Source organism: Uncinocarpus reesii, genomic scaffold (assembly GCF_000003515.1).
Source record: "Uncinocarpus reesii 1704 scaffold_4 genomic scaffold, whole genome shotgun sequence".
NCBI classification, from domain to species: Eukaryota; Fungi; Ascomycota; class Eurotiomycetes; order Onygenales; family Onygenaceae; genus Uncinocarpus; species Uncinocarpus reesii.
The window spans coordinates 1,333,147-1,347,349 of NW_003052497.1; the positions used below are offsets into that span (position 1 = coordinate 1,333,147).

The 14,203-nt window shown below is 49.0% G+C and overlaps 5 protein-coding genes across 5 annotated transcripts; 4 read left to right on the plus strand and 1 right to left on the minus strand.

The window, feature by feature from the left end:
- Positions 1 to 1,863: 1,863 nt before the first annotated feature.
- On the plus strand, positions 1,864 to 4,687 carry UREG_06569 (uncharacterized protein; the record flags this gene model as incomplete). Its single annotated transcript, XM_002583556.1, has 5 exons — positions 1,864 to 1,946; positions 2,021 to 3,230; positions 3,312 to 3,653; positions 3,710 to 4,487; positions 4,542 to 4,687. The coding sequence occupies 5 exons, from the start codon at positions 1,864 to 1,866 to the stop codon at positions 4,685 to 4,687; spliced, it is 2,559 nt and encodes an 852-aa protein (XP_002583602.1).
- A 796-nt stretch (positions 4,688 to 5,483) lies between these two features.
- Positions 5,484 to 7,015, plus strand: UREG_06570 (ribonuclease Trv; the record flags this gene model as incomplete). Its single annotated transcript, XM_002583557.1, has 5 exons — positions 5,484 to 5,746; positions 5,831 to 6,125; positions 6,201 to 6,393; positions 6,472 to 6,821; positions 6,881 to 7,015. The coding sequence occupies 5 exons, from the start codon at positions 5,484 to 5,486 to the stop codon at positions 7,013 to 7,015; spliced, it is 1,236 nt and encodes a 411-aa protein (XP_002583603.1).
- Positions 7,016 to 8,407: 1,392 nt separating this feature from the next.
- UREG_06571 (40S ribosomal protein S8-A) lies at positions 8,408 to 9,106 on the plus strand (the record flags this gene model as incomplete). The annotated part of the gene is made up of 2 exons (XM_002583558.1): positions 8,408 to 8,481; positions 8,575 to 9,106. The coding sequence occupies 2 exons, from the start codon at positions 8,408 to 8,410 to the stop codon at positions 9,104 to 9,106; spliced, it is 606 nt and encodes a 201-aa protein (XP_002583604.1).
- A 459-nt stretch (positions 9,107 to 9,565) lies between these two features.
- On the plus strand, positions 9,566 to 11,235 carry UREG_06572 (uncharacterized protein; the record flags this gene model as incomplete). Its single annotated transcript, XM_002583559.1, has 3 exons — positions 9,566 to 10,189; positions 10,473 to 11,152; positions 11,196 to 11,235. The coding sequence occupies 3 exons, from the start codon at positions 9,566 to 9,568 to the stop codon at positions 11,233 to 11,235; spliced, it is 1,344 nt and encodes a 447-aa protein (XP_002583605.1).
- A 614-nt stretch (positions 11,236 to 11,849) lies between these two features.
- UREG_06573 (uncharacterized protein) lies at positions 11,850 to 13,466 on the minus strand (the record flags this gene model as incomplete). The annotated part of the gene is made up of 1 exon (XM_002583560.1): positions 11,850 to 13,466. One exon carries the CDS (start codon positions 13,464 to 13,466, stop codon positions 11,850 to 11,852), a length of 1,617 nt encoding a protein of 538 aa, XP_002583606.1.
- Between the last annotated feature and the right edge of the window lie 737 nt (positions 13,467 to 14,203).

The window sequence follows — 14,203 nt, forward strand, 5'->3', positions numbered from 1 at the left end:
CAGCCCACCATCCTTCAAAGAAGCCCCGCAGCGGAGGAACATCTGAATCTTGCTCATTTGCCAATTCACCCGACCTGCATCCTGGGATCCTGGCAGACAAGGTCGAAATCGGAGCTGTTGACCGGGGAGCCTGAGGGAGGACCTGCATCAGATAAGATCATCTTATCAATCAGATAACGATCTGCAGCAAGGCCCACCGCGCCAAGCCTCTAAGAAGCCGGGATTCTCTTGGCAACGTCTCAATCGAGAAGGAAAGACACACACAGCAAAAGGATGAGATCGACCCCTGCTGGCGTGAAAAGATTTTCTATCACCCCACTTGAATTGCTTCCCATGTGAGTTTGAATGTTGGTGATTATCATCCTTTGACTGGAGGCTTTGGTGCGCCAGAGGATTGAAGCCAGCTGTAGATCAAGTTTGCCAGCTTGGCATCAGGGTGGGTCGTCCACTGAATCACTGAATCAATTCCCAACTGCTCTTCTCGCGGAGTTGGAAAGGAACGTAGTCGTGTGCCGGGTGTTGTTGGGACGAGAAGAAAATGATGGAAGCCTTGTACTGCGTATAAAAGGACCATACATGGCCAGACCACGAAAAACTGGTACCACGAGCGTTGTAGCACTCAAAGTGATCAAGCAGGGTATCATTATCGGACGGCAATTCAAAGTAAGGGTAATCGTTGAAGGCTATCGAAAAGTACTTATCGCGTGTTATAACTTTCATCCACATCATGTACTATGGCTTTTGCTGCCGTTCTGTTGTGTCAGAATTCCGTCCTTATATTGAGGAATCCCAGGTCCGTGGGCTGGTGAGTTGAAGTGCAAATAGCATTGGGCGGCCTCAGGCATCACTGGACACACGTGACTGACTGTGTGTGCGTCGAGTTTGCAGCGGCTGTGCGTGCGCAGACCAGCTCTCGTCCGTGGCCCGTGGGAATGATGGAAAAAACAATCCTGTCGCCACGACCATTAGTTGTCGCTATTCCACATCCCAATCAGCACGTCCCAGCGCAGCACGGGCGGTGGTGCGAATCCAGGCGGCCAGCCGGACAGGCAGGCTCACACCCAATTCCTCCCGAGAAACCGCACATGCGCAGATCAGCCGGGCTATGATCCTTGCAAAACTCCTTCAGCAACCAGGGATCTGACGTCTGTGTTGGGCCAGACTTCGATTCCGCAGACTGGCAGCGACACAGCCAGAGCAGTGTCCATGGTTTGTGAAGAGATCACAAGGCCTCTGAAGCAAAAGAAATTCGAGTCGATCGAGCGCGCGAACTGGATTTCTATTCTCGAACCAAGGACCAAGCCCAAGACCCGGTTCCCACCAACGGCGATCCAGACAAATCCTGCTGACCTCACCCGAACCCTGAGCCGTCAAAGCACCACCCTAAGCAAAAACGCCCGACTACGGATTGGTCCAACCCAACCCGTCGCTTCTGCTTGCTTTTTGAGTAACGCAACCCGTGTATAGCCATCCAGCGTGAAATACCCCCGTGGGGACATCGTCGTGCTTTGACCCGCAACCCTGGCTCCAGCGCGGAGGAGTATCGAGCTCGTCGAATTTGATCGCAATACCGCCAAACCTCCTCGTCGGAGCTCTTCGCCTCACCTCAACGGAAATAAGGCACACGACAAAGACTTCCCGGATCGTCTGGGGTGGCTCGTTCAGCTGCCGAGGAAGTGGACGGGGAACAGCCGTGGAAAACCCAGGCCTACAAGGGACGACCGAGGGCAGAAACGAAGTGTGCTCAATGATTTCGGCGGAGGAGACGGAGCGGAGGATAAAGATTCTTTGAATCGAAGAAGCCGTCTTCGAGACCTGTTTGGACGCCAGTCGTTGGCAAGACTAGCAACAGAGGAAGAAATCATGAAGTTCTCGCACAGCATCCAGTTCAACGCTGTGCCGGATTGGAGCGAGAATTATATTGCGTACAGCAATTTGAAGAAATTGTGCGTATGGCGTCAACTAATTCCTATACTTTCTCGTTTATCTGGCTTCATGCTGACTTTTACAATCTGCGTAGAATATATTCTCTCGAGAAGCAAGTTAACCACCCAGAACTCCAAGAAGATGGGGAAGTCGAGCGCGCTCCCTTACTCGATAGGCCTCTTGACACGGACTCTATATTCAAACGAATGTTAGACAGCGAGCTGGAGAAAGTATGTTCTTTTTACCATGCGAAGGAACAGGATCTATTCCATGAGGTGGAAGATGTGATTGGACAAGCAGAGTCCTACATGGCCGACAGTGTTGGATATAATATGGATTACCTCGCCGACTCTATGGTGAAATCAAGAACCCTTAGTTTTGGCCGAATGCCTAGCACCGTTCGCGGCGCAGGTTCCAGTGAACACAGGGCAAGTGCGGCGACCGACTCAGTTGGCGATGGAAATACATACAGAGACGACGACGATAGCGAAGATGACGACGATACAACTGAACTCCCTTCTCGTGATATTCGAAGACGCTCAATGTCGCTAAGAGACCCTGAAGGACGAGAGGCGCTAGATGGCCACGCAATAAGCGATATGAGTGATTCTAGGTTCTTAGGGGTAGCTTCTGATCACGGACACCCTCAAGATCATGATCCTCATCTGTTAGCCCTCTACAATGCTGCTGTCAGTTTGAAAAAGCATATCATCAGCCTTTATGTCTCGCTTTGTGGGCTCAAATCCTTCATCCAGTTGAATCGCACTGGCTTTTCAAAGGCGTTGAAAAAGTACGACAAAATTCTCGATCGAAATTTGAGGCGGGGCTACATGAACACCTCTGTTTCTACTGCGTATCCATTTACGAATTCTACAATTAATCACCTGGATGACAAAATTGCTAGAATCGAGCAGCTTTATGCGAACACCGTCACCAAAGGTGATATTTCCCTTGCGAGACGAGAACTCCGACTACATCTTCGCGAACATGTCGTTTGGGAGAGAAATACCGTTTGGCGGGAAATGATTGGGATTGAACGAAAAGCGCAAGCTGCGAATATGGGCATCCGACGAACACTGCTTGGAGGAGCTCAAGATGCGGAGGCTGCTCGTCGACAAGGCGACGAGCAAGAGCCTTCAACGAAAGAAATCGTCACTCCCGTCGGCAGATGTCCAGTTCCAAGGTGGATGCTGACATCAAATTTTGTAACTTTGGTTGCGATACTAATTGTCTTCATTGTTCTCTTATCTGTACCAATTATGGCCGAACCCGAACAACAAAACTGCCTTGCGATGCTAATATTTGTGAGTTTATTATGGGCAACAGAGGTATGCGCGCTTATCCCGAATCTTTTTCCTATAATCGCCCGTTAACCAGGTCTTCAGGTTATTCCACTCTTCGTGACCTCCATCTTGATCCCCTTTCTTGCTGTTATCCTTCAGGTGATGAGATCCGAAGAGGATAACTCACGCTTACTGCCCAAAGATGCTGCAAAATCCGTTTTTGCTTCCATGTGGACCTCTGTTATCATGTTACTCCTGGGCGGCTTTACAATTGCCGCCGCTCTATCCAAACATGATATCGCTCGCCGCATGGCTACTTTTGTCTTAAGCAAAGCTGGGACCAAGCCCCGGACGGTATTGGTGACGAATATGTTCGTCAGTATGTTTTTGAGTATGTGGATTAGCAATGTGGCGGCTCCTGTCCTTTGCTACTCGATTATTCAGGTTTGTTGTGATGATAATCTCAACCTGCTGCATTTCATGCTGATTCCTATTAATAGCCCATGCTTCGAAATCTCCCACCTGATTCGCGCTTCTCCAAAGCACTAGTGCTGGGGATTGCGTTGGCGTCCAACGTGGGTGGTGCTGCTTCTCCCATTGCGTCGCCTCAAAATATCATTGCATTGCAGAATATGTACCCCCCTATCAGCTGGGGAACATGGTTTTTCATTTCGATACCCGTCTGCGTCATCTGCATCATGCTCATTTGGATCCTTCTTGTTGTTACCTTTCACCCTGGTCGAGGCACAACTATCGTACCTATTCGCGCAGTCAAAGATAAATTCACCGGTGTCCAGTGGTTTATCACGATCGTCACACTCGCCACCATCGTTTTATGGTGTGTGAGCCATCAAATGGAGAGCACTTTTGGTGATATGGGTGTCATCGCCATCATCCCATTGGTCCTTTTCTTTGGTACTGGCGTTTTGAATAAGGAAGACTTCAACAATTTTTTGTGGACAATCATCATTCTCGCATCTGGTGGCTTGTGTCTCGGAAAAGCAGTCACTTCTTCGGGCCTTTTGCATACTATTGCTCGCGGCATCACAAGCCAGGTCCAGGGATTTAGCTTGTATGGAGTTATGCTGACCTTTGCATCGTTAATTCTGGTCATCGCCACTTTTATCTCACATACTGTGGCTGCCCTGATTCTTCTCCCTCTAGTCCAAGAAGTTGGTGCCGCCATGGAGCATCCGCATCCCAATCTGTTGGTAATGGGAGCTGCACTAATGTGCTCTATTGCGATGGGATTGCCCACCAGTGGCTTCCCAAATATGAGTAAGTGGTCTCTATCCTGGCCTGCTTTCGCATCAAGCTAACAACGCGTTATAGCTGCTATCATGATGGAAGTGCCAGAAACTGGACAGCGGTATCTTCGGGTAAAACACTTCATTTCTCGAGGCGTCCCGGCCAGTTTGATATCCTTCGCTGTCGTGGTCACCCTTGGATACGCCTTGATGTTGGTTGCCGGATTGTAGTTCTCCGTCAATTGTGTCTCTCCAATTTATTCCCCTGTTGGAATTCAAGCTATTTGTTTTTTCATTTCGTCACTTTTTTCGAAAGGCTCCGGTCATTAGAATCTTTCGTTATTCGGTTGCATGATGGGAGGAGTAGACCATTGACAAGATAGCCATGCGAATATTCTTATTATTTTTAGTCTGGATATCCGGTGCAAGTTGTCTGCCTATCTTATGATTTAACGTACATACAGTGTATATGTGGGTATTTAGACATCCAAACATATTAACCCCGATTTGGGACCACCTTTGGTGAGACGTCAACTAAACTACTTTTCAACGCGGTCTGCAGCCTTGTAGAAACGGCCAGATCTTAATCCGCCAACCGCCTGCCAACCGGTCCCTAAAACGTGCAGATTAGTGGACATGGGGTCCACGAATCGGCAGGCATTTGAGTTGAGTGGCGATACCTGGGGCCGTCCATGGCGAAGAGCCAGCAAATCATCACTCTGGCACAAGATGACCCAGCCGGGAATGAAGAAACGAGTTGATTTGGCTTTGACCACCTGCAAAATTATTGAGGCAAGATGGGATAAAACACTTCCAGCAGACGCCCCGTGAGGCTTGAGGGTCTCGTGATCCAGGTCAGCCCGTTGTACAGCATCTTCGTTCGACCCCGGATTTATCAACGAACTATATAGCCCTCCAGATCACCTCGTCACTCGTTGAATAATTTGCTTGTCAGCAAAAGCAAAATCAATTAATCACGCACGCAAGCCATCAAGCCAAAATTAGTTACTGGAAAAGACCGGAAACCATGAGGTTGGCCGTCGCAGCCTTGCTGCTAACCTCATCATTCCACGCCATCGCTACGTCCGTTGATTCTCAGATTCCCTTGAGGGATGCAGGCAGCAGTTCGAAACAGTGTCCTGCAGATGTCGAGTTAAGCTGCCATAATACCCGCCCCGTGAAGGATGCTTGCTGCTTCAACACCCCGGGCGGCTTACTCCTCCTAACTCAATTCTGGGACGCGCATCCCGCGACTGGCCCGGAGGATGCGTGGACTCTCCACGGATTGTGGTGCGTCAATTAATATACCTTCCGGTTTGCGTTTTCTCGTTGACTCTGCCGAAGAAGAGGCGGTGCTAAAAGCTTGTGAAATAGGCCCGATAACTGCGATGGTTCTTTTGAGCAGTACTGTGACCGGAGCAGACAGTATAACAATATCACAGATATCCTGCAAGCTCATGGGAAGACGGAGCTCCTTGAGTATATGAGCACGTATTGGAAGGATTGGAAAGGTAACGATGCAGACCTCTGGGAGCATGAGTGGAACAAACATGGGACTTGTATCAGCACTCTGGAAACTAGCTGCTATTCAGATTACCGGCCGCAGGCAGAAGTGGTTGACTATCTTGAAAAAGCAACGGAGGTGTTTAAGGGGCTGGATACTTACAAGGTCAGTATTAGTTATTAGTTCATTGGCGAGTTCTGTTTCTGGGCCCCCGTCTACAGCGATTAATGCACATTTTAGGTCTTAGCTGCGGCGGGAATCAAACCTGATCCATCAAAAACATACACACTGAAAGAGCTCCAGGATACCTTGACAAAACTTCACGGAGTGGAGGTCACACTACGGTGCCGAAACTCCCAATTGAATGAAGTTTGGTACTTTTTCAATGTCAAAGGTAGCCTGCAGACGGGAAAATATGTGTCTGCCAAACCAGGTTCGTACCCCATTACCGTAAACCGGGCAATATCTTTGGAGGTCCTTTGGTTACTCTCTTGCCTAACTCTTTTATCAGGTGGCTCGCCATCAAATTGCCCCGCTAGGGGAATAAAGTATCTCCCTAAAAGGCGAAAATCCCGTCCAACTTCATCGAGACGTCCAGGACCTACATCGACTAGAAGCTCCCCCTCACCCACGGGGACCGGCAACCCTTTCTCTGGTAGAGGGCACCTTGAGGTTATCACCGGAGGTAGGAAGACTGGGTGCCTGATCAGCTATGGAACATGGTACAGCACAGGCACTTGCGCCACATTCACTGCAACTCCCTCCGGAGATGGTTTCACTCTCAGCTCCAGCAAAGGCGACTGTGGAATATTAGAATCTGTTTTCGAATGTGACACGGAAATGAAGCCTAGTGTTTTTACGGTAAGAGTCTTTTTGATGCTCTTGTTGATTTGGTCTCTAACTGTTTTCTTCTTGGATAGGCGATTGACGGCATGCTTGCTATTGGGGGGAAAACGACCTTTTCTGCGGACAAGGTCCCAAGGGGTACAGCGCAGGTCCCTATTTTCACCAACGGTCACTCAATAGAGCTGACGATAGGGTGGAAGCAAGTTTAACTATTATGTACTCCGTATTCGAGCTGATATATACCAATTTGTGGGACAAGATAAATGGGCGACCCACTAATAAAGTCTTTGTACTAACTAGCTGAGCTTATATAAACCCCAGCAAAACCAGCATGCTGGTGGAATTGAATTGGCAAAATACTCCGTACAAGAAACAACTGAAGATGGAGGCCTCCAGCAGTGAATATGAGTTCCATAGTGCTCTCAGCGAATTTGATGCCTTAAAGAGTGAAATCTCAGAGCTCAACCACCGAATGAACCCCCAAGCGAGCCCCCAAATACTCCGAATTCCATGCCTCCACCCCCTTATAAGAAGCTCGTGGAAGAGGTCATGGTAGTCTCCTGATTTGTTATCCGTAGTATTGAATGCATGAGCTGCTTTCGTAGGTAATAGAAGGTGAAAGAATATCGCCTGTCTGCTAGGATCGTTTAAAGCAGTCTGATAGTACGGAGTAGACCGAGCGTAAATGTAACTTAGCTTTGCCGTCCGGGACGCGGCTCCTTGGATTCAAATGCACTATTGATAGGGCCTCATTTCCACGAATGTCCCGAATTTATGAAATAGATTTCGAGATCTATTGACCGAATTGTGGCTGACGAACTACCGACAACAGAACCCTCCAGAATGGCTGTGAATACGGCTATCAAGGGGTTTTGGCTGCGTTTTGCCCCCCACCCACATACGGAGTAGGCACCGATGTATTCATTAACCCGTCAAGCATCGCCTATGTCCATGGGACACACTCATCACAATGGTCAGATAAACGACTGGAGCAATCTGGCTGAGATATTCCGTCGTAAGGGAAATTCGAGAGGTATTGCGCGGAGTCCCTAATTATTAGTGTAGCAAATCCTCGCGTCAGGAGGATGAATTGCAAGGCTTTAACGCACGAGAGCTCGCTCGGCTGGTGTTCGCGTTAGATGGTTGAGATGATGAAGTGGAGAGTGTTTGGGAAGCCCCAGCAATGTGCCCTAATCCCGACTAGGACTAGCGTGTTTTTAGGGTAGGGCAATTTCGAACAAGCGAGCCACTGTGCGAAATTCTGTCTCAACTGTTGTCGACGACAAGCTTCAATCAACACGACAATCCCTCGACATTGCCCACCGCGTTGCTTTGGCGAAGGACTGCAAGATAAGAGGTGAGGGACTATTTCTGCTCCGTTTCCCGGGGGTTTTCTCGTTGTGTCTACCTAGAAGGATTGGGGGTTTGGAGAAAGGGAGCTTTGCCTGGTTTCGACCTGCAATTATTTGACCATACAGGCGCGCGATCGATCCCGTTTTCTTTGGAATCCATACTAGGAGAGAAAATTTTCAACATTCTGGCCGTGCGCGCTGACCTTTGAATTTGGCTGTTTAGAGTAGTCCAGTCCAGAAACCGCAATCATGGGTATCTCCAGAGATTCACGCCATAAGCGTTCAGCCACCGGTGCGAAGCGGGCATACTACCGAAAGAAGAGGTACGAACGATCCTAGCGTTTTACTCCGCTTCGGTTTTGATCGCTACTCTCCTTTGAAACCGCAATAATCTTACATATATGTCCCACAATTAGAGCTTTCGAGAAGGGCCGCCAGCCAGCCAACACCCGTATCGGTACCAAGAGAATTCACCTTGTCCGCACCCGTGGTGGAAACCAAAAGTTCCGTGCTCTCCGTCTCGAATCCGGCAACTTTTCATGGGGATCTGAGGGAATCGCTCGCAAAGTCCGTGTGATCGTTGTCGCCTACCACCCCTCGAACAACGAACTCGTCCGCACCAACACCCTCACCAAGTCAGCCGTTGTCCAGGTCGACGCAGCTCCTTTCAGACAATGGTACGAAGCACACTACGGACAGGCTTTGGGCCGAAGACGCCAGACCAAGGCTGCCGAGGTTGAGGAAGCCAAGAAGTCCAAGAGCGTTGAGAAGAAGCAGGCTGCTCGATTTGCCGCCCACGGAAAGGTCGAGTCAGCTCTCGAAAGGCAGTTTGAGGCTGGTCGTTTGTATGCGGTTATTTCTTCCAGACCTGGACAGAGTGGCCGGGTAGATGGCTACATTCTTGAGGGTGAAGAGTTGGCTTTCTACCAACGTGCTATCAGAAAGTAAAGCGCTTTTTGATGGGGATGGATGGGGGTTTACGGTCGGAGTTCCTGCATTTACTCGCTAAAATTATGTTGATGAGCAGCACCAATGCATGGATGTTTGTAGAACTCTGGGCTACCTTGAATTACCAATCGGAATGAAATTTTCCTCGTTAATGAAAAATGGCCATTTCGCTGTAGCCTGTTGATAAGATACCAATATCAATCCATTCCTGTGGCTGCCCGTGCGCTGCGGAGGTTTTCGGAGCTGGACCACGGCTACACGCCAAGAACTAGCCCCGGCCAACTTCACTCCATCAGATCCTCATCAGCTCAATGATATAACCTGTAAAACGGATTCTTTTCTAATGAGTCGTTTATTGACAAGACCGAATACGCACTTGCGAACATTATCAGCTAGTGTTTAGCCTGCGGAATCAAGTGTGTGTGACATCGACCCTTGCTCTCTATTCCCATCCCAAACATGGCAACAAACATGGAGGAAGAACTTGTGAAAACCCGCATCTGTATGATTTCTGATACCCACACATGTGCGCCGCTTCCTCCAGTAGAGATGTCTACGCCGTACAGACGCCCCTTGCCTTCGGCTGACGTCCTGCTTCACGCTGGCGATTTAACGTTCATCGGCTTGCAAAAGGAACATCAGTGTATGGTCGACATGCTGAAAGAGGCCGACGCAGAGCTGAAGATTGTAATCGCCGGGAATCATGACATAACTCTTGATCAAGAATACTACAACACCTATGGAGAAGCACGACACCGAGGGTCTATTGAAGACGTTGCCAGGATCCGAGATTTATACTGCGGGGAAGAAGCGAGGAGGCACGGCATCGTTTACATGGACGAGGGACTGCGGACATTCAAACTGAAGAATGGAGCTCAGTTTACAGTGTATGCAAGTCCATACCAGCCAGCCTTCTGCAACTGGGCATTTGGATACGAACACCATGTTGATCGTTTCAACACTTCCGCCGCTGATGCCCCCTTCCAGGCTCCGAATCCGGTTCCATCTTTTCCTAACGTGCATATAATGTTGACCCATGGGCCGCCAGAGGGTATCTTGGATCTGGTTTCTGGAAATATGAACGTGGGTTGCAGACATCTTGCCGCAGCAGTCCAGCGGGTGAAGCCCCTGATCCATTGCTTTGGGCATATTCATGAAGGCCATGGAGCTGTGCGCAAAAACTGGAATAGCGGATTAGCAGAAACTGTTCCACAGGATCGAGACGCAGAGCTTAAGGCTCGCTGTGCTTTCCTAGATTTCAGCCATTATACTGATAACCCTTTGAAATTTGGGACTGAAACATTGTTTGTGAATGCTTCTATCATGACAATGAGATACCACCCGCAGAATGCTCCTTGGGTAATAGATGTGGACCTTCCGCTGGCGCCAAAGGAGGAGCTTGACAAATAAACTGAAAGAACTTGGCGATTATTCACGTAAAGTGATAAAACCACTTTTCACGTTTATTTACGTTACTGGTGGCATTTCCCGTATTCTATTTTCTCTTGACATATTGAACGGAATCACAGATGGAAATCTCAACCATCACAACATTCGTACCGATCAATGCCCATCAACGATGGAGGGAACCCTGCTAGAAGCTGTGGAAGAGGCCTGGGACACATATTTGAACCGTTGCACCGAAAATGTATCGATGCTTACGCCCAACATGAAAATCAACGAAAGGGCTTTTAGCCTTGTGCCATGTTTTGAGCATGTGGAACGTTATCCGGGGGATCCTCTCAGAAATCCAGAATCGTTTTTACTCGCCATCTACGATCAAACGACGGCAGCGAACCCTCCGACCGGAGACATTGAAATATCCGCCGAGTCAGGAGAGCCGGGAGTGATATTCAATTATCTGGCGATCCAAAGGAAGGTCTACCGTCTTCGTCGGACATTGTCCCTGGAGCATAAGCGCGTTTTCGACGATCTTACCATGCTACGGACGCGATACTTTGCGGCTTTCCTGAAACTAATCATATGCCTTCCGCAGTACTACGACACGCGCGCAGAAAGAATAATGTTGGAAGAGGAGCAGAGAATGTTGATGGAATCCACTGAAGCGGACCCGACTTGTCGACTCCAGGAAATTGCGCGGCGACTGGAAGTCAACGGGAATGGGCTAATGGAAATTACGCTCCATATGCAAGTTGCCTATCAGCGGGTTGGGATGTACACTCGCGACCTTTACGAAATTAAACAGAGGACCGAATTTCTATTATCCCTGTTGTAGGGCGTTGGACAAAACGGCCTCCCTCCAATTTGACTTCTACCCATCGACGCAAAGGAGTGATATCTACTTGCTTTCAGCTATTTCTGATGCGGAAAACGCGGTCCACACGGTGCTTCTATTCTCTTTTTCTCTGTTTTAATCGCGAATTCTTTATACGCCTCACAATTTAGCTTGCAGACCTCAAACATACTTGAATGTGTTGAATGTCTTGCTGATCGAACGGGAAGCACGGGCTCAATCTATGCTAAAACTCAACATGAAGGAGTGGACAAGATATGAAGTATATTTACTTCTCCAAACTTGTGAGATATCTTTTATTGGGCATTGCTCCCTTTTGTCGTGAATGCAGAGACCATTCTACTTAATCGCATCGTCTATTTATTCCTCTTCCAGGTCATTCCAGAATCATTCTCTATCTATTAATACTGTTCTTAGCTAGGCTTAAAAATGGTCTTAAGACCGTAACTATGCCTAAACCCCCTGACGCTGTGAAGCTTTGGATCTCCTTCATAAAGCATCTGATTCGGATTCTTCCTCGGCTCTATTGCCAGGTTCCTGTTTGCTCTTGACCCACTGGCTGACCCCTGCCACGGCCGCGTCCGGAGTTTCGCGGTGGATAAAAAAATAATTTTGAATTTCCGCAGGAGTAAACTCGCCAGCAGGAACTTGCTTTGCAAACTGCACAGCAAGCGATCTGATTTTACTCTCATCGTGCTCTGTGACGAAGTCCGCGTCATCATTGTCCGAACGGCTACTTTTGACGGAAAGGGAACTTTCGGTGCGCTGGCCATCGTCCGGGATCCCATAAAAGGCAAGGAAAAGCTTTTGAATGATGGGCTCCTCCGCATACCCAAAGCTGACTTCCATGTCAACGCGGCCTGGTCGAAGCAGCGCGGCATCAAGGACGTTCTTATGGTTGGTGGTCATGATTAAAATGCGGCCTTCCTGGGCACCAACGCCGTCAATGGCATTGAGGAGTGCAGAGAGGGAGATTCCACGCCGCCCGGAGCCTCTGTCCCGGCCATCGACGGATGACTCTTCGTCTTCGTCATATGAGCGTTTTTTAATCCCTGCGCTATCGATATCTTCAATCAAAAGTACGCATCGTTTTGGAAGCTCTTGTAGGAGAGAAGCCAGGGTGTCCTCATCCAGGTTTTTCGAATTGAAACTGACGGTATAGATATCAAGACGCAAAAGACTGGCGATTGCGAAGCACATGCTCGATTTTCCTGTTCCTGGTGGGCCGTGGAAGAGAAATCCTCGCCGGTAGGGATAACAACGGGATCGATACCAGTTGCGGCTTTTGGGAGAGAGGAAGATTTTGATATCGTTCACGACGGCGGTTTTGATCTTTTCATCAAGGATCACCGTTGAGAGGTCTCTGGGGAGCATTGACGGGCCGGATTCCCAAAACATCTCATCGCCCACGCTCCTCCCTCTATGGACGGTGACGTGATTGCACTCGCGCTGGAGAGATAGCTCTTGAATCTCATACAATAGCTCCCGTAAGCGTCGTTGGTTCCACGGAGCGGCGTAGAATCGCAGACTCTCTGCATGGGCAAGGTCGGAGTTGTATCGACTGGGCTGAGGGTCACGGTGAAGGGCGACCAGAGACCCTTTGTATGTGAAGACATGGAGTTTCTCTTGCGTTGGCGTGCAGCGGATCGGCTTTACTCTGTTCATATAGCTCAACTGCTGCCAAAATCGCGGCGAGTTGCTGTCCACCTGGTCTTGGGCTGTGACCTTTTCTTCCTCCGCTTTCTTCTCCATTTCTTCGTCGTCGTACTTGTAGCTTGTTCTGATCCCGGCAATTGAATGGCGGGTTCGGCTTAGCGAGTCGTGATCCGAGACCCATTGTAGAATCTGCCTGTAGAGCGGGTCGTGGTACTTGACCTCGAGCGACGCGGCGAAAAAAAGGAGAAACTGGCGAAGATGATCGAGGAGCACGGGAACCACGAATAGGGCAAAGGCCAATAAAGTAGCGAAAAGGAGGATATAGACTGAATACAATGAGATATCAATCCCAGTGTATAGAGAGACCATCCGAGAAAAGAGAGAGTAGCCGGGTATGAGAGCCTCGAGCAACATGTCGGGCGGCGGGCCGGATGAACTGGAGGAGGCCATCTCGTCTGTTTCTCTCCTCTGGATCTGTTCACGCGAAGGGATGTAAAGACAGAAAGGGAGAAGCCAGGTATTTGTACTCTGACGGCTGTCGAGCACAAAGCAAATCGGAGTCCTAAAGGGGACGTTGTGCTCCTTCGCGTCTTCTGTTTGCTGCCTATTCTCCGCCGATCAATTCAGGCACGGGTGGCGAGGTTGTTTAAGAAAGCAAAGCCTTGCTGAATCCTTCGCGGGAGTCATCGTGAGGCGGAGGAAGAGTCATCATGTTGTCGAGTTTTCTGGTCTGAGTGTTTCCTATGATCTCAGCTAAAAGGATGAGAAGAGTACTTTAATGCATGGCTTGTATTTGACATTATCTAGACTTGTACCATAGATATCAGAAAAAGGCTCAAATCCATCGGCAATTCAGGCAGACTCTGACATGCAGCAAGTTCTGTTTCCATAGCAATTATCCCCATACTGTTCTGCATCATCCACGAAAACAAGACCGGCAACAACAAGCCCATATTTAACGGCCCATGATATTCTCCATTTCAGCTCCTAGTCTCGGTCATAGCCGTAGGGTTAGGTATGCGCCCGTCGGAGGATTAGGGATGGTAAAAGAAGCCGTAAACGTCGAAACGCTGGCCGCAATAAAGCACACTAGGAAGCTGTCAGTCAAGATGTTTTGAGAGGAGTTGCTTCGTGAATGCCTGGCATCTTTGTAGATACGAGATCGATGGCCAGAGCGCACGAGAGAG